The following is a 27473-nucleotide window of genomic DNA, read 5'->3' on the forward strand; positions in this document are numbered from 1 at the left end:
TCGTCAACGATTGACATGTCGTTAATAAAAAAAATTAAAAGTAGATTTTTTTCTCATTTTTTGAGTTTAAAAAGCGCAAAATCCACTTTCATCGCTGTCTCGCCTCGATCGATCTTCATTTTCGTGCAATCATCACCAAAAATGAGATTTGAACTAATATATTGTGTAGTATCTAAGTGACATTTATTATGAAATTCTCAGGTGTATTCAATAGTATTTGTTGAGTGTGAGTTGAACATCTCTTATTGGAAATTTTAATATTAAATTAGGCGCCTTGTTGCATTTCCAGTGGCACGCCGGATTGATGTACTTCTATTGTTCACGTACGAATAAAATCTGGAGACAAAAATAATCAGTGGATTTTGATCTTTCTACACAACTGTTGTTCCTTCTAATGAGACAGAAAAAATCCAGTGAAATAACATTTAATTTTTATTGAAAATAGAATGAGTTGGATGGAAGAATCAAAATCTATTGAGAGACCACGTACGAAGATATTTCATAGAAAAACCTGGGAATTTGCCTGGAAAATTCTATTGGATTTCTGCAAAAATATTTTTTCCAGAACAAATCGATTTAATTCAATTTTTCTATAGGATCTATTCTATTGAGATACTTTCTATAGAAACTGCTTGATTTTTTTCAATGAAAAGAGAAGAAAAAGTGGAAAAAACTCGAAAAATCCCGGTCGCCGAATTTTTATAGAAAATATCTCGACAGAAAAAGTTTTATGAAAAATTGAATTCTACCGATTTCTTCGACAAAATAGTTTCTGTTGGAAATTATTAACGAATTTCCAACAGAAATCCAATAGAATTTTGCAGCGAATTCGCTAGATTTTTCCGGGAAATTCGGTCGTGCCTGCGAGGCCTCTCAAATAATTTCGTACGTGTGTCGAGGCCTGACTTTCTAAATTAACTCGAATGAAATGGACAAAGAGGAAAAAAAATCTCAAGTGTGTAATCGGCGAGATAATGCACTCCAAAGTTCTTTCATTTTTTTAATCGTAGCGCAATGACAATTTTATGAAGACTCGCATGTAATCATTGAATAAATAAAACAAAATTGTTTTTCACTCTTCAATTCAATACCAATGCCATGACTACTATTTTTATTGCCCGTACACCTGACGATATACGATTAAACTAGCAAGTTTTTATATAAAATTGTCAGTGACGCTGTGCGCCACACTAGACTGTGTTCAAAAAAATATTGACAGGTGATGGGGAGAGTGAGATATACGAGAGATTGAGGAAACAAGGAGCAATGTTGCACGTGGTGAAAGCGATAAAATAATTTCGTATTCGCATCGTTTGGTTTTTGTCTGTCGATCAGATGTGAATGTCCCGCTCTTTCACGTGAGGATATTTCTAACTACTTGGATAATATTCGATATTTCCGGTAATATAATTATACTAACGATGACAACAATTATAAATAATTATCATAATAATCATAATAAATAATGATAATGAGTAATGATTGTGGATTGTGCTTCGTTACCTGGTGAATAACTGTATTAAGGCCCGGGTGTACCAGTCAAAGTCAAAATTTGACTACTGAAATTGATGATTGAGTGATGATGAGTGATATTAACTAATTGATAATTTGATAATTTAACAGTAATTATGATTTATGGATATGACCGTTAAATTTTGAAGCCGTCAATTAGTCAACATCACTCTTAAACTTTTAATTACTTCAGTAATCACCCATTTAAATATTCAAATTTTGAACTATTTTATTAACCAGTAATTGAGGTAGAAAGATTGCCGTTTATTTGGTGATTCCATAATCCTTTTTAAGAAATTAGAAATGTCAACTTAATTGAAAATTTATAGTTCTATATTATCAAAAATTTAATTCATCATTTCATCAATTCACAAATTCTGTTTTAATAGTGAAGAGAATGTTTACATTTATCGAACATATGTTGATGTTTCACATGAACATGTCATCATATCCTCCTGGCGGAAGCTCATGATCGTGATCTGGGTTTCTCGGACGAGGCCTCGGTTGGACTAGATCTGGCGGACCGAAGGGATCAAATCTGGCGCCTGGTGGGATGGCTCCCCTGCATTTAATAATTGAATAATAATGATAAAGCCATTTTTTGCGAGACAGAGGACTAGAGGGTCGGAAAATTCTTACGGTGGCAGTCTCCCAGGGCCTCCTATACCCCCAGGAAGCGGTCCCAGGGGATTAGGTAGTCCTGGATTTGCTGGTCTGAATGGATCGAAGATCATTCCACCTCCTCGTGCTGGGCCAATACCTCCAAATGGGTCTATATCGTTCCTTCCAACTCCTGTTACGTCTCGGTCTGGGGGCCTGATGACAAAGAAAATGATTGTACACAATCTTCTAGGGAATTTTCGCAAAAAATTAATTAAATGTTTCAACAGATTTCGAATTGAACTCTAATAAAAATTATGTAATAATAATCCGATAAAATTTGTAGTCTCCAATTCTCGATTTCTGTCATTTATTCTTATTTATTTTATCAAATGATAAGGTTGGAAATCGAATTTATGGGTATTCTTCCATTATTCGAATAAATACGTCGATTTTACATCTTTTCGGAGACATTGAAAAATTAATTTTTTTGTTCTTCCCGCCCACTTTTTTTTGCATTTTTTGAATTCTTCTCCCTGAAATATTGATATTCCTCTAATACTTGAGAAAAAAAGTGATTTGAAGTTCCCGCCGATATAAAATTTTAAAAAATCAATTTTCGAGCCGATTATCCCTTTCTAATTCTTTTTTCATGTCTTGTTCATAATATAGAAAAATAGATTTTTTAGATTTTCAGGAATACATGGAGTTTTTTTCTATCACCCGTATGAGATTTCGAATGACTTTTGTTTTGTGTTTATTTTGGTCAGGATCAATCATTATTACAGAAATATTAAGGGAATTATTTCCCCAAAATAACCGAATTCATTCGTTTATCATTGGATCTTAGAAAATAATAAATAATTGAGAATTAATCTTTTTTAAATAACTATTAGGTAGGGGACGGTGGGGCAAAATGAAACACGGCGCAAAATGAAACAGCAAGAAAATCTTGTGATCTAAGGGAGATAGGAGGATTTTCATGAAAACCTTTTTTGTAGAGAATTTTACAAGCTACAAAAAAGGTCCTCTTCAAAAATGTCCTATCTCCTTTAGATGACGAGATTTTCCCACTGTTTCATTTTGCCCCGTGTTTCATTTTGCCCCATGCTCCCCTAAATAATTGAAAATGGTTAAGTTCTATTACTTGATTGAGTATTTATGAAATTATTAATGGTAACGATAATTTATGATTGTGCCTATCTCTGCTCAGGATTTCACAATATTCGTTTGTCTGACAGCCTCTGAAGAAGAATGAAAATTTATTCGTTTACCATAGAGCTCTTGAGGCTGGACCCACTCGCAGGATGTTGTCAGGGGGTGAGCCTCCACTTGTCTCCACATGGGGTCGTGAAGCTGCTGCGGTTTGAGTTGATATTTCCCTGGCACTCCCAGCGTACACTGGGTCAACCAATTCCTTCTGGAGTTTGTGCTGCACCTCCTGGGGACGAGGAATCAACGACAACAGAGGTCCATGGAGCTCTAAGATTGTGGTGTTGACATCGAATTTCACTGTTGATGAACAATTATCTGCGATTGTCTGGAAATTCAATTGCTGTATTCCAGAATATTCTATAGTATAATTATGAAGTAATTAGGTATTTATCGATTCAGCATCGTATTGCAGCACGAGACAGTCTTGTAATACGAATGCAAAGACAAATCGAGGCAAGTGTGCCACAGTTTTTGAATAAAAACCGAGAACACAATGGACTCGGGAGCTCATTACCAATGTAGTTTATGATTAAGTATATTTTAACATAATTTTGGTTTAAACAATTAAACTTTAAGGTAGGAATAAAGGAACTTTAGTAGGGGAGGGTAAAATGGACACTTTTGACTTTTTTAAAAATATTCATAACTCAGAAACAGATTTATCAATTGAGCTCAGTCTAAGCTCATCACAAAGAGGAATCATTGTGTTTCAATTGAAAAATAAAATTATTCCATTTCACGAAAAATTCAACACGTCATGAATATTTCAAAAAAAGTGTCCGTTTTATCCTACCCTCCCCTATCTAAATTGCTGAGATCGAGTCCATAATCACTCGACCATTCTACCACACTCAACACAATCAACTTTCAATTCTATTTTTCAAAATATCAGGACACGAATCCCAAAATTTTTCCAATGTAAATTTTCTGCCTCTTTCTCAAAAGAAGATTTTGACTCTACGAAAATTTTGGAAGAGAGATTTGACACGAGAAATTTTCTCAGGAGAAATATACCCCAGATGATAAAGAGAATTACCAGAATATTGAGGAGCAAATCTGAGTCTGATTTACGTCCAAGGAGAATGTAAAGTTTTCCTTCCTTGAGGTATCTCAGCGAGTAGTGATTGCTCTGACTCCACTCTTCGGGCAGCAACTCCGAGCCTTTTTGATTCCTGTTGAAAGTTTTCTGGAAACAATACACGGCTCCACAAAATTGAACTCATTTCGCCCTTAAAAATGGAAACTCTCATGAATTTCGTATGAAAAAAATTAATAGAAAAATCTAGTGCTCAAATGGTACGAACGGAACGAAAAAAAAAACATTTAATTTCACTCTGCTGATGTCGAATTACTTCCGATTGACGAAAAAAATAAATGTCAATCAATGAGAATAATTAGCGATAATCCCTGAAACAATTCAATTATCTCTTCAAATTAATTAATTAACAAATCCGAAAGAAATCCGACGAACAATGCCACCGGCACATTAACCCCTATTATTATTTCCTACAGAATATATTGACAACTGAACAACTCACCGAATCCCCTAACCCAATACACCTGAATCCATTCTTGACGAGAAACCAATGGGCGAAGAGGATGATAACGTCCTCCTTCTTGTGCACCTGTTCTTCGACCAATTTGTTCAATATCTCAAAGCCAAAATAGCCGTGTGATCCGGCCATTATTATTCGCTTGTTGTTATGAATGACAAGGGAAAAATGCTGTCATGTATTGCGTTACATTGCGAGCGGCGCGTGCGCGGTGCGCAATCGTGTTTTGGGTAAAGAACAAGCAGGGGAGCGATACTGCCCGTTTTATGTCGTCATAAAATCGTAAATTTCAACCAATGACAGTCCCGCATTCGGAATACTCAACTAGGATTGGTTGAAACAAAACAGGTTTTGTCGACACGAACCGAGCAAAATCGCTCCCCTGATCAGTTGGCAAAATTGGCTCGAGAAGATAACGACTCTAGACTGATCTCAATTAATGAATTTGTTCCAGAGTTAAGAGTATCACAAAAAAAGTCTAAAGAGGCCGTTTTACCCCAATCCCCCTTAACTCAAAGCACATTGATCTTCATCATCGCTTCCTGGAGATTACTGTCCTTTGATTTGCAAAAATATCGATAACTTTCAGCAGGAAATTTGTTCAAAAACTTGGTAAATCAGCGGCATTCTGTTACTCCTTGACCAAAAAAACTCCAATTTCCCTCTGTACAAATTTTACCGCCTCCCCCGCAGGTGCTGCCCCCTCCCATCAAACCCCCAAAAATCAATAGTATTTCTCCCCAAGTGCAGCAAAAAAAAAAATCTCCCTCCAAAATTCTCAGTAGCAAAACAATTCGCCAAACGCTCCGAGAGACAGGAAATCGCAGTTGAGGTCCTCAACTCGATTAAAAAAATCGTATCCATGTGGATCTTCCGAACACTAGCGACACCCCCCCCCTTCAGCTCACACACACATACACACACACACACAACACACGAATACAACAGTATTCGTCCTGCTGGGTCTGCTCCAAGCAGCTCAGCTCACTCTCGTTACGTGTAGCAAGCGCGCAAACCAGTTCACACGCTCGTATCATCAAAAAAGCAAAATGGCGAAGTGTGTCACGAGCTCGATGAGACGTAGGTGTCATTGATATTGTATGAATGATCAGTGGATTATGGGTTGACAATGATGTAGTGTACGAAAAAATGTTACTGTGATTGCACTGATTGCCAGAGGTGTGCGTACAGCCAGAGGTTCAAAGGTGGTTTTGATAATAAATAATTGTTCTGTGATTTTGAGATTGAGTATTTCAGTCAATATACAAAAGGTGCCGGGTTTCAACGATAATCATGGCCACGGATAAAATCAGAGTTGCTGTGAGAGTCAGGCCGTTCAATCGACGAGGTGAGATTGCATTTTAACTCGGATTACATTGTCATGATTTTTGGTAAACAAGTGCCAACATCGCAGGGCGATCAGAACACCTCGTCCTTGACCAGAGCAATTGGTTTTCATGAGAACATTTTCCCCTGAGACTTGAGCAACTGTCACTTTTCACAGTCAAGAGACTGTTGTTCAACGTATCCATGGGGAAAAAAATCCTCAGGCTCCGCTGTCGTGTCGAGCAGTGGACGCAATCTCTCGGATTGTGTCCACAAGCATTTTTTATCGCGTCGTAGGAAATTGTTGTCATTTCTTAGTTTCTGTCGTTGTTGGGGGCTCTTTTTCGTGGGACCTTTCACTCTTGACTTGTTTATTCCCTCAGATCGATGAGAATGGGCTTTGCGGAGGCTTCAGGGGTATTTTGGTTAGATTCAGAGTTGTGATTGAACAAAGGACACTCACGCATGGAGCTGACACTCTCTGAGTGCCAGCATTGTGCATGATTCCAATAGTTTTTGTCTTTTGTCCATCGGTTTTCCGTGGGGGCTTCAACTTTTCATTTCAGGATGTGAAATTCTCAAGGTTGTAGGATCTATTGTCGAGGAATATTCAGTAGTTTGGTAATTTCACTCGAAAATTTAATAAAAAAGTCATTATGAGGAATTTTGGGATTTAAATGCTCTTGAATCTCTTTTTTTTCAACGAAAAATATTGAAATTAAGCTATTCTGTCCAAATTTGCACTCAAAGTGTCTGACGAAGGTGAATATCAGATCTATTAATGAATTTTTCTATAAAAGACTTTAGTCTTCAGTTAAGGAGAATTAATTAATCAATTAATGGGCTTCAAGTCAATGTATTTTAACTCTTCATATCAGGAATTAAAATTCTCAAATCTTTACAGTTGATTTTGAATGATTATCTATTATTCTCCTGAATTTTTCTTCATTTTAATTATCAATATGACCCATCTCACTCAAAACTTGAATAAAAATATCTTCGTGAGGAATTTTAAAGTTTAAATGCGATTCATTCTCTCGTTTCAATGCAAACGTATTCAAATTCATCGATTTTTTCCAGATTTTCCCTCGAAATGCCACAATAATTCACGAAATCATCGTTATACTGAAAGAATATCAGTTCCATGAATAAATTTTTAGTAAAAGATTCAATTTTTCAATGAAGGTGATTTAATTTTTATTCACTTGATCAATTTTACTTCTGAATGGAAAATTTACAATCTCTCAAATTTAAGTTTGCAATTTTTGTCTTGGGGTAACTAAAAATGGTCTAAAAAATCCGAAAGTATTTTTTTTCTTCATGTTTATTTATCAAATCCCTTGAAATATTGATTAATGCAACAGTTCCTCATGTTGCTTTATCCAACAACTGATGGAAGTAATTGTGAAAGTTGAACTTTGCAAATGAATGAAATATTTATAACAAAAATTAAACTTTCATCGTCGAAAGTTTCGTACAAACGGATCAAACACTATCAGAACAACGGAATATATAAAATTTAACGACCAACAACAGCCCATTTTTTCATCCCGATAGATGGCATATCACTTACACTTTTATTTTTATGACTAACTCGCACGAGATATCGAGACTTTCTTCTACGGAAATGATTAGGTCATTCTCACGTATTTTCACTTGTCTCGGGAATTGTTAAACAGCAGGAAAATTTCGTTTTCGTTCGAAAATTTTCAATGCGGATCGATTTTCGATAGTCTTACGCAATTCCATTTGTTATTTATGATCTTGTGAGTAATCTCTCCATCGACAAAGGTTTATCAACGTTTTATCGTCACGAATTTTATGAATGATTTATTGTGAGCGTTTTTAATTAAATATTCAAGCCAATTTTCGGTAGTAGTGTGTGGTTTTTTATGGTCTTCGCGTGAAACACGTACGAAAAATTTTTATAGACAATTCTAGCGCTTTTTTCATGAAATTCCACTGGATTTCTGTTGGAATTCTATAAGAATTCTGGAACAAGAATTTTACAAGTGTTTTTTTTTCATTTTATTACGAGGAACAAATGAAAATACAATGGAGAAAATTGGGGAAATTTATTCGGATGAATTTGTATTAAAAAAATCAAATTGTATTGACTTTTCTATAGGAAAAATTCAAACAATTTTATTTTTCTGTACAACTTACTTCCGTGAGATATTTTCTATAATATTCCTCGACTCAAATTTCTCATATTTTCACGTTTGATTTTTCAAATGGAAAGAGAAGAAAAATTGAGTGAAAAAAATTTGGAAAATTCATGTCGAGGAATTTCTATAGAAAATTTCTCAATAGAACGACTTCGATAGAAAAATGAAATTTGACTCATTTTTTAAATAAAATAGTTGCTATTGAACATTCTTACAAAAGAGCGCGTTTTAAAGCTGCAAAATCCATCAATAGAATCAGCCAAAAACTAATAGAATTTTCAATAGAAATTCCTATAGAATTTCCTCGACTCAAATTTCCCAAGTTTTCTTGTTTGATTTTCGAAATGGAAAGATAATGAAAATTCACCGAAAGAAAACCTGAAAAACTCATGTCGAGGAAATCCTATAGAGAATGTTCCAATAGAAAAAGTTCTATAGAAAACTGAAATTCTGTTGATTTTTCCGTAAAATATTTGCCATTGAACATTTCCTACAAAAAACCCCGCTGTAAACCTGTAAAATTCTCCAGCCGAATCCGCCAAAAACTAATAGAATTTTCAATAGAAGTTCAACAGAAATCCTATAGAATGTTCTACCGAATTCGTCAGGACTTTCCATGAAATTTCTTCTTGCGTGCAGCCTTCCCAATTAAATATTCAATCTAATTTTCGGTATTACCATTTATTTCTTACTCCCTTGTGCGTGAAAATGAGAAAATCTGTGAGGTTTATGGTGATTATCGAAATAAATTCAACGTCTCGTGACGGTGTTGGGGCCCAACATTTCTTTTTTACTTCAACACCCACGTGAGATACTACCGCGACCTCTTATTGATCGCACTGGTCACGACAGTTCAGGCTATCTCTGTTTGCCAGCCAACAAAGTTAACGAGGACACTCCTCAATTTTTATAAATAATGGAGATAAAGTTGAATAAACAGTCGGTCTGACTTGAGGAAAAGATGACATTAAAAAAAAAATTTCCGCTGGATATTGTGAGGACTTATCGACGCTCAGCGGGGAAATCCTCATAATCAGGGTATATTGACTCATGAGGAACATTAGCACGAGGTGTTCTATATGCCCATGGTCACTTCATACTCTCCCCTACTTCTATCGTCCATCAGCTGGTTGTTACAGCCTACGATATTTCCGCATTCAAGGGGAAAGAAATCACATTTCTTTTACATTTTTCATCATCTTCGTATTGGTATTGATCCAATTGCTGTGATTACGATCGATCATGATTATAAAATACAGAAATGTACTTGAGAAATGCTTTCACGAGAGAACAAAATGTGGTTATTAATAATAATAGCGATAGTTGATGGAATTTCAATGATCCAAATTTGATGAAGTCCTGGGAATACTTGAAAATCATGAATTCCGGGGATTACAACTTTTTCTATTGAGACATTTTCTATAGGAATTCCTCGACATGAATTTTGTAAATTTTTTTAAGTCTCTTTCCTTCTTATTTCATTAAAAAAAATAATAAAGTTTCTCAACTTTTTCCACTCTTTCTCCCTCTCTTTTCATAAGAAAAACCAATCACCGAACCTTGGCATTCTATTAATTATTTCTGTAGAATATTCTCTTTTCAATATTTCAGCCAAAAACAAATATCAAGTACAAAACTTTGTTCGCACATGATTATAAATTATAAATAAATATATTAATACTTTAATTAAGATATGATGATGGTATGATAATTTAACTATTAATATTTATATCAATAGCGAAGTGGCAAAACGATACAAGTCAATTTTAGCTATTGCCCAGTTTTCAGTGAATATCTCGGAATCTAAAGCAGATAGCAAAATTGTTGTTATAACCTTTTTTGTAGAGCCGCTTGAGTGCTACAACAAACGTAACCACGAAAATTTCGCCATCTCCCTTAGATTCCGAAATATTCCTCAAAAACTCAACTGGGAGATGAGTCGACTTGAACCGTTCACATCGCTCCCATCTCATAATCAAAAAGTCCTCCCCCTCACCGCCACCTGCTAAAACCGGAGCCTCGTCAATCCACAGAATTGGAGCTCGGTACACAATGTGTCGTCGAAATGACGGGCCAACAAACGATCCTCCAGCACCCAACGAGCCTCGACAAGATGGACCGAAACAAGCCCAAAACCTTCGCCTTTGATCACTGCTTCTACTCCCTAGACCCGACCCTAGAAAATTTTGCAAGTCAAGAAGTAGTATTCGACGCCCTAGGCCGAGACATTCTTGACAATGCCTTCCAGGGTTACAATGCCTGTATCTTCGCATACGGCCAAACGGGCTCAGGCAAATCGTACACAATGATGGGCAGTGGTGACAACAAAGGTATAATCCCCCGTCTGTGTGACAATCTCTTCGACATGATAGCTAAACAGCAGAGTTACGAGCTAACGTACAAAGTCGAAGTCTCCTACATGGAGATATATAACGAAAAAGTCCACGATTTGTTGGATCCAAAGCCTAACAAACAGTCATTAAAAGTTAGAGAGCACAATGTACTTGGTCCATACGTCGATGGACTCAGTCAACTAGCTGTTACATCCTACCAAGACATAGACAATCTCATGACTGAGGGCAATAAATCACGAACAGTTGCTGCGACCAACATGAACTCAGAGAGTTCAAGATCGCACGCTGTCTTCTCAGTTGTCGTAACCCAGACATTGACTGACGCCCAGAGTGGTGTCAGCGGTGAAAAGGTATCGAGAATGAGTCTTGTTGATCTGGCTGGTAGCGAAAGGGCTGTGAAAACGGGAGCGGTTGGTGACCGGCTCAAGGAGGGTAGTAATATTAACAAATCATTAACAACACTTGGTCTAGTCATCTCTAAGCTTGCTGATCAAAATTCGGGGGGAAAGAATCGTGATAAATTCGTGCCGTACAGGGATTCCGTTCTCACTTGGCTGTTGAAGGATAATCTTGGGGGCAATAGCAAAACTGTGATGGTGGCTACTATATCGCCGGCTGCTGATAACTACGAGGAAACACTGTCTACTTTGAGATATGCTGACAGAGCTAAGAGGATTGTTAATCATGCTGTTGTCAATGAGGATCCCAATGCGAGGATCATAAGGGAGTTGAGGCAGGAAGTTGAGGCCCTCAAGGAGATGCTGCTTCATGCCACTGGGCAGGGCTCTGTTGTTGGACAGAGGCGGACTGATATCACCGAGAAGCTCTCCGAGTCGGAGAAGCTCATGAAGGAGATGTCGCAGACTTGGGAGGAGAAACTCGTCAAGACGGAGAGATTGCAGCACGAGAGACAGCAGGCACTTGAGAAAATGGGAATCAGTGTTCAGGCGTCTGGCATTCAGGTCGAGAAGAACAAATATTATCTGGTGAACCTTAATGATGATCCCAGTCTTAATGAACTGCTTGTCTACTATCTGAAGGATGTCACACTTGTTGGGGGCAGGTCTGCCACTACTGAACAGGATATTCAGCTTCATGGGCTGGGGATTCTTCCTGAACATTGTGTCATTACTATTGAGGAGTCTGGGCTTTATATGAGCCCTCTCAATGGGGCCAGGTGCTTTGTTAATGGCAGCCAGGTTGTTGAGAAGACTTTACTGCAGCATGGCGATAGAATCGTGTGGGGAAATCATCATTTCTTTAGGGTTAATTGTCCGAGACCAGCAACGTCAATTAGCAGTGAACCACAGACACCGGCGCAGAACATTGATTATAATTTTGCCAGGGAGGAGCTCATGCTTAATGAACTCACCAATGATCCTATTCAGAGGGCTATTCAGAAGTTGGAGAGGCAGCATGAGGAGGACAAGCAGGTAATCTTTTTTTTAAAGGGATTCTCGGGGAAAATAACAGTCGTTGAAATTTTTTTAATGAAAAAAAGTGTCGATTCTTTTAAAAATTGAGAAAATAATAATTGAATTTGTAAAAATTCTTAGATATTTACAAAAACTCCCAAAAAACAATATAAAGTATTGAAAATATGATCTTAAAAAATGGGAAAAATTTAGAAAAAACGGATTCTTAAAAAAATTCAAAAAATTCTATTTACAAATAATTATTTAATCGATAAAAATTCATAAAAAAAAAGAAAATCACAGGATATGATCTCAAAAATAAAAATCAAATCCAGAATAAAAAAACGATTAAAAAATTGAAACAAAATTCAAAATTTCAATTTTTCAATCTCTCACATTAGGTTGCACTGGAGAAGCAGAGGCTCGAGTACGAGAGACAATTTCAACAATTACGAAATATCTTATCACCATCAACTCCTTACTCACCCTACGTACCTTATGATCCATTGAGAGGAAGCCAGGGGGGTAAATTGCCCGCTTGCACTCCAACAACACAAATGCGCGTGGAAAAATGGGCACAGGAGCGTGACGAAATGTTCAAACGCAGTCTTGGTCAGCTTAAAACTGATATACTCAAAGCAAATTCACTCGTGCAAGAGGCTAATTTTCTTGCTGAGGAGATGGATAAGCAGACGAAATTCAGTGTTACACTTCAAATACCACCGAACAATCTTAGTCCTAATAGAAAGGTATATTATTATTATTATTATTATTATTATTATTTTAATTAAGAAAGCAGAATAAATTTTGATTGTTTTGTTATTTTTACTGCAAATGATATAGGAATAAAAATTAAAAAAATAAGATTTTAGGAAATTTTCAACAATTGAAAATTGATAATTTATGAAAAATAATTATTGCTAACAATTTGGAGAGACTTCTTGTTTCTGCAAGAGAGAAAAGTAACAAAATAACAACGAAAATGAAGACATCAAAACAACGACAAAAAAAATACAAAATTTGCAAAAAAATCAAGAATTAGAAATTAATAAATTCTTCAATTGTTGAAAAAAAATCGAGTCACGTTTTTTTTTTAAACACAAACACTAAAACACTAAAATTAAAAAACCACGAAATTTCACAGAATTTTTAATAATAATAAAATTAATAACTAATAAAAAGTGTTGTTAAAAATTTAGTGGATCTTTCTTGTTTTCACGAATAAAAAATTTATGATAACTAATGTTTTCTGATTATTGAAAATTTACTGAAACTTCGTTGTTTATTATTTTTGTTGTTGATTTTAGTGTAAAATCCAGTGAAAATATTAACACAAAAATAATCATTTATCGAGGATGCATGTATTTTCGAGGCTTTTTATTTTCTCAATTTTATTATTTAATGAAAAACACTCTTGAATCATTAAGAGTGTATTTTTCCAGCGTGGTGCATTCGTGAGTGAGCCAGCAATTCTCGTTAAACGCCTGAACATGGGCAGCCAAGTCTGGACAATGGAGAAACTGGAGAATAAGCTCGTGGACATGCGTGAGATGTACGAGGAGTGGAAAGACCCGAACAACTCGCAGCGCCTGCCGGGAATGAAGGACGAAATGTCGTTGAAAATTCAGGACCCCTTCTACGAGTCCCAGGAGAATCACAACTTGATAGGAGTTGCAAATATATTTCTGGAGGTGCTGTTTCACGACGTTCAGCTGGACTACCACACCCCGATAATAAGTCAACAGGGTGAAGTAGCTGGTCGACTGCAGGTGGAGGTGAGTCGTACGAGGGGCCAATTTCCCCCGGACAGAATATGCGAGGCTGCCTCTGAGAGCTCAAGCAGCTCAGACTCAACGTCATCAGAGCACGACGATTACACAGGCTCGAGCCACATAAGCTGTCGTGTGACGATAAAACAGGCGAGTGGATTGCCCCTGTCGCTGAGTCATTTTGTCTTCTGTCAGTACAATTTCTGGGGCCACCCAGAGCCCATAGTTGTTCCATCCCTCTCCACCACAGATCTACCCCAGATCAGCAGCTGTTTGTCAGGCCAGAGGGACTCGCCAGCATTTAAATTCAGTCACACGAATGAATTCACTGTACCAATGAACGAGGAGTTCCTCGAGCATTGTGCTGAGGGGGCCCTCAGCATCGAGGTCTGGGGCCACAGAAGCGCTGGATTTTCAAGATCAAAGCCAGGATGGGAGGTGGAGCAGCAGCAGCTTGCTAAGGCCAGATCCCTCGCTGATCGTTGGTCTGAATTAACCAGGAAAATTGAACTCTGGGTGGAGATACAGGAGTTGAATGAACAGGGGGAGTACTCCCCAGTGGAGGTTATCGTCAATCCTGACACGTTGACGGGGGGAATTTATCAGCTGAGGCAGGGACAGCAGAGGAGGATACAGGTGAGGGTGAAGCCAGTGCAGAATTCAGGTACTCTTCCCATTATTTGTCAGTCAATACTGAGTATATCAGTGGGCTCGGTTGCTGTGAGAAATCCCCTGCAGCAGCCCTTGGACAGCTATCAGGACGAGGATCTCAGGGTACTCAGGGACAAGTGGAGTGATGCGTTGATGAGAAGACGACAGTATTTAGATCAGCATATACAGAAATTAGTCAATAAACAGTCCAAGAGTGAGCAGGATGTGGAGAGGGAGCAGAGTCTTGTTGAACAGTGGGTCAGTCTCACTGAGGAGAGAAATGCTGTTCTCGTCCCAGCTGCTGGATCTGGTATTCCTGGGGCACCTGCTGACTGGCATCCACCAGCTGGTATGGAGCCACACATACCTGTCCTATTTCTTGATCTCAATGCTGATGATTTATCTACTCATCAGTCTGGGGAGGAGGTGTCAGTCACGGGAATTAATTCAATTTTGTCGAAGGAGTATGGGAATAAATTTTATCCATTACCCATTATCAAGCATCTTGAGAAGGATGTGTGTGCTATTGCTGCTTGGGACTCCAGTATTCATGAGAATCTTCATCTCAATCGACTTACACCTCCTAATGAACGAGTTTTTCTTATTCTTAAGACAACTGTTAGGCTCTCTCATCCAGCACCCATGGATCTTGTTTTGAGGAAGAGGCTGGCACTCAATATTTATAAGAAACAGAGCTTCACTGATCGATTGTTTAAGAGAATTGTCAGGCCCGATTGTCTGGCACAGACTGGGGTCACTTATGAAATTGTTTCGAATATACCAAAGGCTAGTGAGGAGTTGGAGGATCGAGAGAGTTTAGCACAAATTGCTGCCAGTGGGGAGGACAGCAGTGATGCTGATGGAGAAACTTATATTGGTAATTTTTTTTTTATTGATTACATTTGATGACTTCTTGTGTGTTTTTCATTTTTGAAACCGATATAAAGCAGGAGACTGAACTCGAAATCTTCACGTTATGAGAGAGTATCAGGAATTTGATGATTTCTTATTCATCGAGATTTATCGATCTAGTCTTTGATGAGAGAAAATTATTGCAAATTTAATTACTTTCAATTGTTGATAGTTTGCAAAGGGCAGAGTGAATTTTTACGATTTTTCTCTCGTTTCTGAGGATTTTTTTCAAGGTTTAAAATGAATTTTGATTTATCCAAATCGCATCATTGGGTCACGAGATTTTAACGATTGAAAATGGTTTTGCCGTTTCGTTCATTTTTTTATTGAAGTTTAATTTTCCAGGGGTTATTATTGAATTATTTACATGGAACAGTTTCTCATTATTAGTTATTATTCAAGGAAACATTTGATTTATTAGTATTAGTTTTTTTTATCAAAAAGGGAAATTGTTTGTATAACAAGCCGTCTTTAATCATCGGTAATTAAAAAACGGCTGAGTGAATTTCCCCATTTGTGTTCTCATTTTCGAGGATTCTTTTCAAGCTTTAAAATGAAAATTTATTTTTCCAAATAGCATCATTCAAGCCCGAGATATATCCAATCGACGATGATATTAAAATCAAATTTATAAAAAGTTTAAGCTAAAAAAAAATTTTTAAAGCAAACTTATGCACTTTTCAGAGAAATATACGAGAGGTGTATCAGCTGTGGAGAGTATTCTGACACTCGACAGATTGAGACAGAGTGTAGCTGTAAAAGAATTACTCCAGGCACGTGGACAGCCCCTCATGAGGAAAACAGCAAGTGTTCCAAACTTCTCGCAGGTACTTCAGCGTCTCAAGTTCACTGTATGCCCCAAATTTATTGTTTCTATTCATCTCTCTGTCACCTCAGTCATCTAGACACAAAATTGCTGTTACTTCCAAATTAATTAATCATTTTTAATTTATAATTGCAGATAATGAGATTTGATACATCCCTGGATTCTCTCAGTGTAACACGTTCAGAAAGTGTCACAGATCTCAATTCAGAGCTTAATTGTCTACCACATCATTCACGACGAGCATCACTGGGTCACACTAGAAACGAAGACAGTTTCTTGAACGCTCCATCCAAATCATTCGGAATTGGTGAGAATTTCCTCTTCATTTTTGACTTCATTCTAAAATTTATTGAGGGCAAATTTCCGCAATTGGGGGAAATAAAATTAAAATTAATCAAAATTCATTTAATAACTTTATGAACTCATTAATTCATCCACTCATGGATTAATTAATGAATCAATCTATTCAAGAATAATTTTCATCACTAAAAAACGAAATATTAGGCTTTGGGCGCATGAAAATTAAGGACTTGGTCTCAATATCGTTATTAATTCCCCCTATTTGTTTATAATTATTAAAATACAAAAAAAAATCTCAACGATAGTGACACAAGTACGACAGCGACAAGGTAATTTGAAAAATTAATTACTAAAAATTTATTTTGCTGCATTACACACTGCATTGGGCCCAAATATCCATATCCATGGCAGTGCTACGTCATTTAACAGCAATTAAATATTCACTCTGCCACTTGGTAGCCTGATTTTCAATTTTTTTATCAAGATATGCTCGGTAGTTTTATTATAAAATCATTCGTGTACCACATTTTACCATTACCACTGAGCTTCAGTGCTGATAAACGCATATTATCAACAATCACAGCGGTTTATATTTTTTACTTCAAGCAAAGGTTGATTAAATCTCGGAATTGACCGATAGAACGAGTGCAAAACATATTTTACTGCATTATTCACTGTAATTAAAGTTTTTCCCCTTATTTTCCTGTCAAAATGATTTAAAAACGTCATTTTATCGCTTTCTCTCCTCATGATATGCGATTTTAAACTGTTGCTGAATCATATGTGCGAAGGTTTTGTTATAATGGAACTTTTTCAATTTTATTCCTTTCTCGTTTTGGAATCGATGATTTTACTTGGGGTTTTTATCTTTAATCTTGACGATTACTGCGACTGTGGATCAATAAGGAACGCATCATTCACGCATGTTCAAAGGGTCTCAGTTGTTTCTATTTGTCTGAATATTTATTCTTGGGGATTGTGACAGCGAGGGGTGATCACACAGGAGAAATTTCAGGATTATGAAATTTTTTTGAGAGTTCAGAAGGCTTTTGGGAGGATTTTAAGGTGTTGCATTGGGGGCTTGAGTGCTTTTGCAGTTGTCCAGTAAATTTTTATGAGAAAAATTTCTAGAATTTCAATAAATCTCAGCAGATTTCATGAGTGATTACTCCCTTAAATTTAAAAAAATGTAAAGAACTCTCAAAATTTAAAAAAAAATACCATTTCCTATTTCACTTGATATTTCACCTCTAACTAAAATCCACAATAAGTTTTTTCATTAAATTTCCACCCCCAGGCAATTCACACAACAATTGAAAAGGGAAAATCAATTGAAAAATTCATTAATTGTTTTTTGCGACTGCAGATTGTCCTGCGTATTGATTAGCATCCCTTGAGACAAATAAATAAATGTTCAATTCAAAAATCACAAATCCAGAATTTCTAAAATTTCCACAAATCCCCCAGATTTCTCCTGAGAATCCTGAAAATTTTAACTTCTCAGAAGATTTTATGAGAGATAACTCCCTCAAATAAAAACAAAAATACCCTTTAGTACTTTACTGAATATTTCGCCTTTAATTAAAATCCACAATAAGTTTTTTCATTAAATTTCCACCCCCAGACGATTCACAGAACAATTGAAAAGGGAAAATGAATTGAAAAACTCATTTATTGTTTTCTTCGACTGCAGCTAAAAAGAGTATGGCCATTATCAGTGTGCCAGATTGGCCTATGCATTTATTATCATCCCTTGAGACAATAAATAAATGTTCAATGCAAAAATCACAAATTCAGAATTCATAAAGTTCCAACAAATTCCACAGATTTCTCCTGAGAATCCTGAAAATGTCAATTTCTCAGCAGATTTCATGAGTGATAACTCCCTCAAATAAAAACAAAAATACCCTTTAGTATTTTACTTAATATTTCGCCATCAGTTAAAATCCGCAATAAGTTTTTTCATTAAATTTCCACCCCTCGGCAATTCCCAGAGCAATTGAAAAGGGAAAATGAATTGGAAAACTCATTAATTGTTTTCTGCGACTGCAGATTGGCCCCTGCATTGATTAGCATCCCTTGAGACAAATAAATAAATGTCACTCAATGACTCGATAAAAGTAAAAGAAACACTTTTGTTTCACGTACCTCGTTCAACGAAAAAATGACTAATTCATTTGTTCAATCTTATTTGTTCCTCTGTTTTAACACTACGTCCATCTCTACCACTATTTCGGCCCATCCAAGGCTCCATTATCATCTCAGGTAAAATGGAGTCTTGACATTTTTTTGTTACTTAATGATTAAATTACGAATTAAAATCGATAAACTAGTCCATTATCATCGTGAATGATTGAGTCTGCCTCTTGTAGTCGTTCATCACATTTCTAGGTTTTTTTGGCATGAAGAAATCCATCAGTGGGAAAAGTTTTGGACATTGAAATGTTAATAGACCAGAGTAACACATTTTTCGTAATTTTGAAATTTTTTTGTTTAGGGAAGAAATAATATTCTACTCTGTGCACAACTTTTCTCGAATTATGGGAGATTTTTAGCATGTCATACGCGTACATCTGCACGAAATTGCAAGCTTTTTTATTTTTTTTATTCGCATGTTGAGTGTTTTAATGTTCGTCAGTTCTTTTTTAAACGCCTGTAGGTGGATTACCACAGCGAGGAGTGGTTTCTTCGTCGAATGAGTGATGATTGATACTAATTTATGGAAGTCACATGAGGGGAGCTTCAAGGGGGATCGATTTTTAGATTATCGCTATGAAATATTCACGCTCCTCGTGAATATTGAGGCACAGGGTGGGGGTGAAGAGTCGAATTTTCTTAGATTTGGTGCTATTTGTTTGAGTTTGCATGTCAATGATTAAATATGGAGGAATTAGTCGACACCCCTTGACTTTGAGGATATCCAAGAGGATTTTTAATCATCAAAATGAAAACAAAAATAATAAAACTGAAAAATAACAATGACGATAGATCTAAATTTAGCAAAAACTATTTTTTATTATTATTTGCTTTTAAATAAATTGTTCAAAGTGGTTGTTTGTAAGTTATTTATGAAACTATCTCATAATCGCCTAAATTCACTGTTCTTCCGTGATTTTATGAATTTTTCTCAAGGACTCGATATTTTAAATCTAGGAATTCATAGATGAGACAATAAAATTATTAAAAAATGAATGGAATTTAATGCTGATATATTCGTAAACTTTAAGGATATCTAAGAAGATTTTTAATCATTAAATTTGTCGATTCAATCACATGAAAACAAAAAAAATAATAAAACTGAAAAATAACAACAACATTAGAATTAAATTCAGCAAAATATTCTCTCTTATTCAAATGATTATTTGCTTTTAAAAAAATTGTTAAAATTGATTGTTAGTAAATTATTTATAAAAGAAGGTTATACACAAGAGATTTTTAATCACTAAATTCGTTAATTCCATCACATGAAAAACAATAACAATTCATCAAACTAAAAAATCATTTTTTTAAAAGCATTATTTCTTTATGAATAAATCATTGATTTTCCCATCATTTTCCACATTTCCCTCAAGAAGTAGAGGTTTTAAACCTGGGAATTCGCTGTTTGCATAATAAAATTATCAAAAAATGAGTGGAATTTAACGCTTGGATATCCTCAAACTTTAATACGAGAAGACAAGTAAATCAATTGTGTGCGTGTGTGTACTGTATCCCATCCCCAGATAAACATAGAGCCTAGAAGATTCCATGTTGTGTATTAATGAATCTAACGTAATCCTCTTGATTAAAAGTCTTAAAGTGGATGAATACATCATAGTCTGTGTCCTTTCAGCGAGACCAACATCCTTGAATCTCAACCAGATTTCACTGACACGTGTGCAGCAATCGACTTTCAAGTGTAGGTGGCACCTGTCTCGGTGTTGTCCTTTGATGTTTATGTTAATTATCTTTCTTTTTGTTTTTAGGTTCTTTTTATTATTTATCACTTGTGATAGTTGGGTCGTGATTATTGTTTACTTGGGTTTTATTTCGGTGAATATGAACGTGAGTCTGTCAATTCACGTGCAAAAAATTTCGTAGAGAAACCCAGGGAATTCGCCTCGACAAATTCTACTGAATTTCTGTTGAACATTCTATTCATTTTGGGCTGATTGCGGTGAAAAAGTCAGATTTCCTGCGCGTTTTTTTATCAGTGGAAGTTTTCAGTGGAAAATATTTTGTGGAAAAAATCAAGAATTAGATTTTTCTATAGAATTTATTCTATTGAGGTATTTTTTACAGATTTTTTAATGACAAGGAAAAATATTCAGATTAAACTCTACTGATTTTTTAAAAATAGCTTCTATTGTACATTTTTAAGGAAAAAAATTCGATGTAAAGACGCCAAATTCTTCAATAGAAATATTCAATGGAACATATTCCACAGAAAAAATCAATAGAATTAGATCATTTCATACAATTGAGATGTTTCGTATAGAAATGCTTTGGTTCAGATTTTCCAATTTTTTTGTTCAATTTTTTTTAATGAAAAGAAAAGGAAAATGAAATGCAAGAAATTCTCCTGATTTTTTCTGTATAATAAGCCATATTGTATAAACAATGCATTGAACCTGCGGAATTCCTCAATAGAATCGTCCAAAAACTAATAGAATTCTCAATCGAAATCCATTATAATTTTTCATCGAATTCGCTAGATTTTCTTCTGAAATTTTTTTGTGTTTCACGTTGACAATTCCACGACTTTTCAATGCGAACACTATTACAGTCGGGATTACCAACGACTCATGCTCGTTTTGCCTCTTTTTCCCTTATTTTTCAGATTATGTATGATTTTTTTAGAATTATGCACACAGGGTGAAAATTATAAAATTCTGAAATAACTCCTCATTTATTCCAGAATTATTGCAGAACAAAATTTTCCATTCCGATCAGCAAGACCAAATCATTCCAATCATTCCAATTTTTTTTTGAATTCGCAGATCTGTTCGATATGTTTTGAAATAAAACAATTCGAGAAAGTACTGCTTGAGAAATATTTCCTCGAATTGTTCTACATATTTTGTGAATTTAGCTGTTGTTTCACCATGTGTGCGTGGCACTCCACACTGATTGCTAGATTAGTATCTCTGAAGTTACAGTTCATAATGAGTAATGATGATTATTGCTGGATTTTTTTTAAAGCCTCTCCAAATATGGGTGGAAAGTTGAGCCTCCGGATGACGACTCTTCACGAGGAAACATCGAATGTGGGGAATCAAGCGTCCTCTCCCGTCCCTGACGACGAGAAGAGTGATGCTGAGGGTACTGAATACGACTCTTATACGGTAAATACACTGAGAGAAAAACGACAAAGTTCTCAAACAAGTCCTACCTGTCCTCCAACAATTCAATAAAAAATGATATTTTTATTCACAAGAAAATCTAATAATTCAATTCTGAAACTAAATATCCGCTCTTGCGGTTGTGTAAAAATAGAACATGGAAATACAATATTTTAAAGCAATCCTCTCACTCCACACGCACGAAAAAATGTAGTAGGAAAACCTAGCGAATTTAATAGAAAATTCTATTGGATTTCTGTTCAACTGTTATTCTAAATTAAGAATAATTTCATCTATTCATTTTTTATTGCGCCATTTTCTATAGGAATTTTTCGGGATAAATTTCCTGATCTTTTTCCACTTTCTCTCTTCTTTCCACTAGAAAAATCAAATTGAACCTTGAAAAATTTGAGCGCAGAAATTTCTATAGAAACATCTCAGTAGTACAATTCAGTAGCGAAGCGGTAAACCGGGTTAAGTAGATTTTTACTATTGGCTAGTTTTCGACGAATATCTCGAAATCTAAAGGAGATAGAAAGATTTTTGTCATGACCTTTTTTATAGAGCCAATAGAGCGTTATAAAAAAAGTCATGAGAAAAATTTTGCTATCTCTCTTAGATTCCGAGATATTCAGCAAAAACTGGCTAATAGTCAAAATCGACTTAACTCGGTTTACCGCTTCAATACTGAATTGCTCTAGAAAAATTGAATTCTATAGATTTTTTCTGTAGGATATTTCCCATTGCACATTGCAACAGAAAAAAAACACAGATAAGCTGGAGAATTTTTCAACACAAGCCGCAAAAAACTAATAGAAAATTCAATACAAATTTACTAGAATTATCCACCTCACATTTTCGTTGTTTCGACCTAGCGCACTTCTCAATTCTAAAACCTAAATAAACTCTCATCCCCCTTGCACCAGATGCGAGGAAGACCAGTCAGGCCCCTGACAACCTCGCGCACCCTGGACTCCCTCGCCGAGCTGCAGTCCACAAAGATAACGACGCCCAGCATGAGCAGCAGTGGCTACGGCTCGCAGGCAGTCTCCACCACAAACCTAACATCCGACGATTCAATCTCCATAAAATCCATAAGCGTGGACGAGACCCCGGACGTAGAGTATAAAAACATAATTGAAGCCAAAAAAACCGAGAAGATGGACAGTTCCCTGGTGTCGGAAACCCCAGAGGAGTACTTCGGCGACATAAGCACTGACCTGGACGACTTGAGTGGTTCAAAGGGTTCAATAGACGAGCGAAAGTGTTCCATCGAGCTGCGTGGCACATGCCTGGAGGAAAAGCCCTCGATAGCCGACGAAATGAAGGTGAATTCGACTGACACAACATCACGAAATCAGGACTCTCCAATTTCTGTTGATAATAATCCAAAAAAACAGGACATGGAGACGAGTCAGACCTCGAATTCTGGTGACGACAGCCCCCTCGAGGGCAATTCAGTCGTTCAAACGAAATTGCTACCAGGAAAAGTCGTGAGACGTCGAAAGCTCTCCAATAATTCTGGTAGAAGTAGCCAAAGCTCTCAGTACCACAGAGCCTCATTTCCAATGGTCCGTCCACACTTCTCAGACAGCAAGTCTTCAGCAAGTTCTATGAACTACGAAAATGGTGATCACAGCTCGTCAGAGCGCATTGACGACGAGGTGAATGACAAAAGCTCGGCTTTCGGATCCAAATCAGACTTGACGAGAATCGAGGCACCTCTTCCTGAGTGGGTGGTGGTGGGGGAGTCGGTGATGGTGCGTCCTTACAGCTACTGCGGTGTCATTGCTTATATAGGAGGGACTGAGTTCGCCTCGGGTACTTGGATTGGTGTCGAGCTTGATGCACCCACTGGGAAGAATGATGGCGCTGTTAATGGACAGAGGTACTTCACTTGTCGACCTAAATGCGGCATTTTTGTCAAGGTTGACAAACTCATTCAGGATAAACGGGGAAGGGCACTCAGGAATTTTACGAAACAGGAGGCCGCGGGATCCATCATGCGGAGGAGTGTTAGCAGAGGTAATGTTACGGTTTTGTTATTTTTTTTTTTAGGTTTTTGGGGAGGTGTCGGATGCCAACGGGGGACAAAATGTTGGATGCCAACATTAAGATAATATTGATTGTCAATGTTGGGATAATGTTGGCGGCGGACGTTGGGACAATGTTGGGGAAATGTTGGCGGCCGACGTTCGGACAATGTTGGGGGAATGTTGGCGGCCGACGTTGGGACAATGTTGGGGGAATGTTGGCGGTCAACATCGGGGCAATGTTGGCCGCCAACGTTGGGACAACATCGGCTGCCAGTGTTGGGGAAATGTTGGCGGCCGACGTTGGGGCAATGTTGGGGGAATGTTGGCTGTCAACGTCGGGACAATGTTGGCTTCCAACATTGGGGCAACGTTGGGTGCCAACATTGAGGCAACGCCACAAAAAAAATTCCACTAGAATAGTCACAGAATTCCACTATAAATTCAGTAAAATTAAATGAAACTTTTTTATTCCGTCTTCACATGATTTCCCTCTTCAATTTCTCCATAACAATGAATTAATTCTCGAAATTTCTTATTCAGAAGTAAAATGAAATAAAAACATTCAGTAAAAAAAATCAAACAAACTGAATAATGAATGAAATTAAATTAAACCAATCTAAATAAAATAAAATATATTCTAGGTGAAGGTCTCCATTCCCTCCACAGAAGCCGAAGTCGGGGAGAAGGCCTCTCAGCCACAAGTACACGTTCATCCCCCCGAGCAAAATAAGAGGACAAAAAAAAAATTTTCAAAAGCTGCATAATACAACGCCATAACTGGTAAATGCCTAAAATCGAGCAGAACACAAAATAATCATAAAAGAATGTTATAGTGCTGATGGTTTTGACTCCGATAGATACCTAGGGACTACTAATCCAAAAAAATTGGTGTATTTCTTTAAAAAAAACCATATATCGATGAGCATGTGTGTAGCACATTCCACATTCCATGAGTTGTCTCCTCATTCCCCAGATGCGAGGGTCTGAGCCTCCCATCAAGGTTCATTATCTCCATTGGGATTCGTGGGGATGACCTAGACTTCCATAATCCATGAGAAAATTGCATTTTAGTTCATTCTATCAAGACTTCCCTTTGTACTTTGTCCTCATTCATTCGAAAATGCGGCATTTATTGCAGTTATTGAATATTGTTTCCACTGGTGGATCATTCAATTATCAAAATGTAACGATACATTATTTGCAAATGCGAAAGGAGACGAAAAATCTAGGGCTAATAATTTTTAAAACATTCCACGTGAGGAATTATTGTGATTTCAATATTCTGAAGAAGAAAAATTGGCATTTTTTTTTGTTTTATTAAGACTTCCCTTCACACTTTTCTCATGATTAATTCAAAAATACGGCATTTATTACAGCAATTGAATATTATTTCCACTGGTGGAGTATTCAATTATCCAAATGTATCAGTACATTATGTTCAGTACAGAAATGTGATGAAAAATCTAATGAATTTCAAAACATTCCAAAAATTAATTTTTGTAATTATCAATTGTCTCAATACTTTGAATTATCAAATTCATGACCATTGAATCACGGAATTTTAAATGTGTAGTTATAAAGTATGCAAGAGCTGTTAAAGTGTCTGTTGTAAAAAAAATATATATATATCAAGGGTACTTTCCAGATTTAGATCGAGATATTTAATTTCTGGATAAAGCTATGACTCATTAATACTAATTCATAGAATACAGCCACTTGCCTGCAGTTATTGAATAATAGAACAACTGTACGACGCAGATTATTCAGAGGATTTAATTTAACTAGACGAATTGTTTTGTAATGTTATTATTAATTTTAGTAGTCAAAGTTGTTGAGTTCTGTTTCTTATCATTCAGTTTCAATGAATGCCAATAACATTTGTCCACACATTGTCATGATTTATTCGTGAATACGTGTATAAACTTAAAGGGAAGCTTGCGTTGACTTTTAATTAAGTATTTTGTTAATCGTATCGAGTGGTTTATTGTTTTCGTAGGTTTTAAGTAATTCCACTTGCAGTAGAGATGCAATATTAGGTTAAGTTAGACACTAGGGAAGTTTGCTTCATTGTATCAATTGCATAATAATTATAAATACGAAAAATATTTTAATGCTGAGTGAATTAGGGGGAACGATAGTTCATAATTGTAAGTACATGTCGTGTAAAATGATAATTTTGTTGTTATTTGCTGGATTATGGTGATTAAGGGGTAATGGGGGTCCGTGAGTGGTTTCAGTTTTTGGGGAGTCCTTGGGTCTGTGGTTATTCATTTTTGGAGTAAAAAAATTCAGGCACTGCACAGTGTAGCAGTGGAGTGTCGAAGTTTTTTGGTTTTCAATTTTTAATAATTGTGGATGTGAGGACGATCCAGAAATTAAACACTTGCAGGGGGTATCGTTACCCCTTAAGGGGCCTTGGGAGAGAGAAAAAAAAACTTAATTAAGGGGGGAAAATTCTTTCAAAAAACAACTAGAATTTCGCTGAACAATTGCTGTTTTTCGATTTTATTTTTAAAGAATTTTTTGAGAATTCTATTGAAGTTCTGTTGAAAATGTATTAGAAAATTTAATTGGTTTTTCGCACTAATTCTATTAGAAAGTATGAAATTTTCGTGTGAGTTTTTTAATAGATATTTTTTCATGGAAAAGAGTATATGGATGTTGAGTTTTCGATATAACTAATTTTATTGGGATTTTTCTGTAAGAATTCTTGAACAAGAATTCTCTAAGTATTTTTTCTTGGGTTTTATTACGAGAAAATAAAAATCTGTTGATTTGATGCTGTTAATTTTTTTCTTAAAATTTCTTTTAAAAAATGCAAGATTTTTCTATTCAATTATTCATGAATTTTATAAAAATTCTCTTAAAATTCCATCAGCAACTGCAGAAATTCTATAGAAAAATCTAAATCCGCTGACTTTTTTCAATCAAATATCTAAAAAAATGATTTGCTGATGAATGCAACATAAAACAGAATTTATTTTAAAAACAAATGTAATTTTTCCCAGTTTGAAAAACAAAATTCTTCTGCCTCAGAATTCATGGCGCCAAATTTCCCCCGCATTTCGCCCTTTTCTCACTCCGAAGGCCCCTCAGCGAGCGGTAACTCAACCGTTTGTTCATTATTATTTTTTGGTTTACCAAAAAGCCTAGTCGTTTTAAAATATTCTAGAGAGGAAAGGATATGCAATAGAGAATCACCGACGCAACAATGTATCATCTCTGTACTCACAAGTAAAAGCGAAATCAAATTACAACGGACTATAATATTTTTTGAGAGAATATGATAATTAACGTGACAAAAGCACTTATTAATCAATTAACAGTGTAAAATAATAATTGACACAGTTGCGAGAGAAGTGAAAGATTAACTACATTATACGTAAGATTACAATAATGAATTTGTCCATATTGTGAAAAAAAAAACAAACTATTCCTGTCCAAATAGAACAATACTAATATTATCATTAATAAATATATTATTATACCTAATATTTATTGATTATAATAAATGA

The 27473-nt window shown here is 36.0% G+C and overlaps 2 protein-coding genes across 6 annotated transcripts; one reads left to right on the top strand and one right to left on the bottom strand.

Moving 5' to 3' along the window:
• Window positions 1-1827: 1827 nt before the first annotated feature.
• Window positions 1828-5163, bottom strand: LOC107036869 (proteasome inhibitor PI31 subunit). Its single transcript, XM_015255096.1, has 5 exons — window positions 4866-5163; window positions 4364-4513; window positions 3387-3652; window positions 2152-2328; window positions 1828-2074 (listed from the first exon to the last, which is right to left on the bottom strand). Exons 1-5 carry the CDS (start codon window positions 5010-5012, stop codon window positions 1942-1944), a joined length of 873 nt encoding a protein of 290 aa, XP_015110582.1. The 5' UTR covers window positions 5013-5163; the 3' UTR covers window positions 1828-1941.
• Window positions 5164-5854: 691 nt separating this feature from the next.
• On the top strand, window positions 5855-26775 carry LOC107036831 (kinesin-like protein KIF13B). Of its 5 annotated transcripts, none has more exons than XM_015255035.1 (11): window positions 5855-6228; window positions 10408-12161; window positions 12545-12892; window positions 13571-15440; window positions 16160-16302; window positions 16437-16608; window positions 16907-16930; window positions 20434-20499; window positions 21783-21925; window positions 22849-23947; window positions 24600-26775. In XM_015255035.1, exons 1-11 carry the CDS (start codon window positions 6174-6176, stop codon window positions 24686-24688), a joined length of 5763 nt encoding a protein of 1920 aa, XP_015110521.1. In that variant the 5' UTR covers window positions 5855-6173; the 3' UTR covers window positions 24689-26775. The 5 variants fall into 5 exon arrangements, with proteins under 5 accessions (XP_015110521.1, XP_015110522.1, XP_015110523.1 ...); XM_015255036.1 differs by lacking the exon at window positions 16907-16930 and adding an exon at window positions 18849-18866; XM_015255037.1 differs by having other exon boundaries at window positions 13586-15440.
• The last annotated feature ends 698 nt before the right edge of the window (window positions 26776-27473 follow it).

The sequence above is a fragment of the Diachasma alloeum genome, unplaced genomic scaffold, assembly GCF_001412515.2.
Source record: "Diachasma alloeum isolate Michigan unplaced genomic scaffold, Dall2.0 Dall_scaffold_00211, whole genome shotgun sequence".
Classification (NCBI taxonomy): Eukaryota; Metazoa; Arthropoda; class Insecta; order Hymenoptera; family Braconidae; genus Diachasma; species Diachasma alloeum.

Coding starts and splice junctions, on each gene's coding strand:
- LOC107036869 (XM_015255096.1), bottom strand. CDS start 5,012: ATGGCCGGATCACACGGCTATTTTGGCTTTGAGATATTGAACAAATTG. Junction 4,514..4,865: donor GTATTGGGTTAGGGGATTCG/GTGAGTTGTTCA, acceptor TATTGTTTCCAG/AAAACTTTCAACAGGAATCA. Junction 2,075..2,151: donor GGCCCTGGGAGACTGCCACC/GTAAGAATTTTC, acceptor TATTAAATGCAG/GGGAGCCATCCCACCAGGCG.
- LOC107036831 (XM_015255035.1), top strand. CDS start 6,174: ATGGCCACGGATAAAATCAGAGTTGCTGTGAGAGTCAGGCCGTTCAAT. Junction 16,931..20,433: donor ACAAGTACGACAGCGACAAG/GTAATTTGAAAA, acceptor GTGTCCTTTCAG/CGAGACCAACATCCTTGAAT. Junction 21,926..22,848: donor CTGAATACGACTCTTATACG/GTAAATACACTG, acceptor CCCTTGCACCAG/ATGCGAGGAAGACCAGTCAG.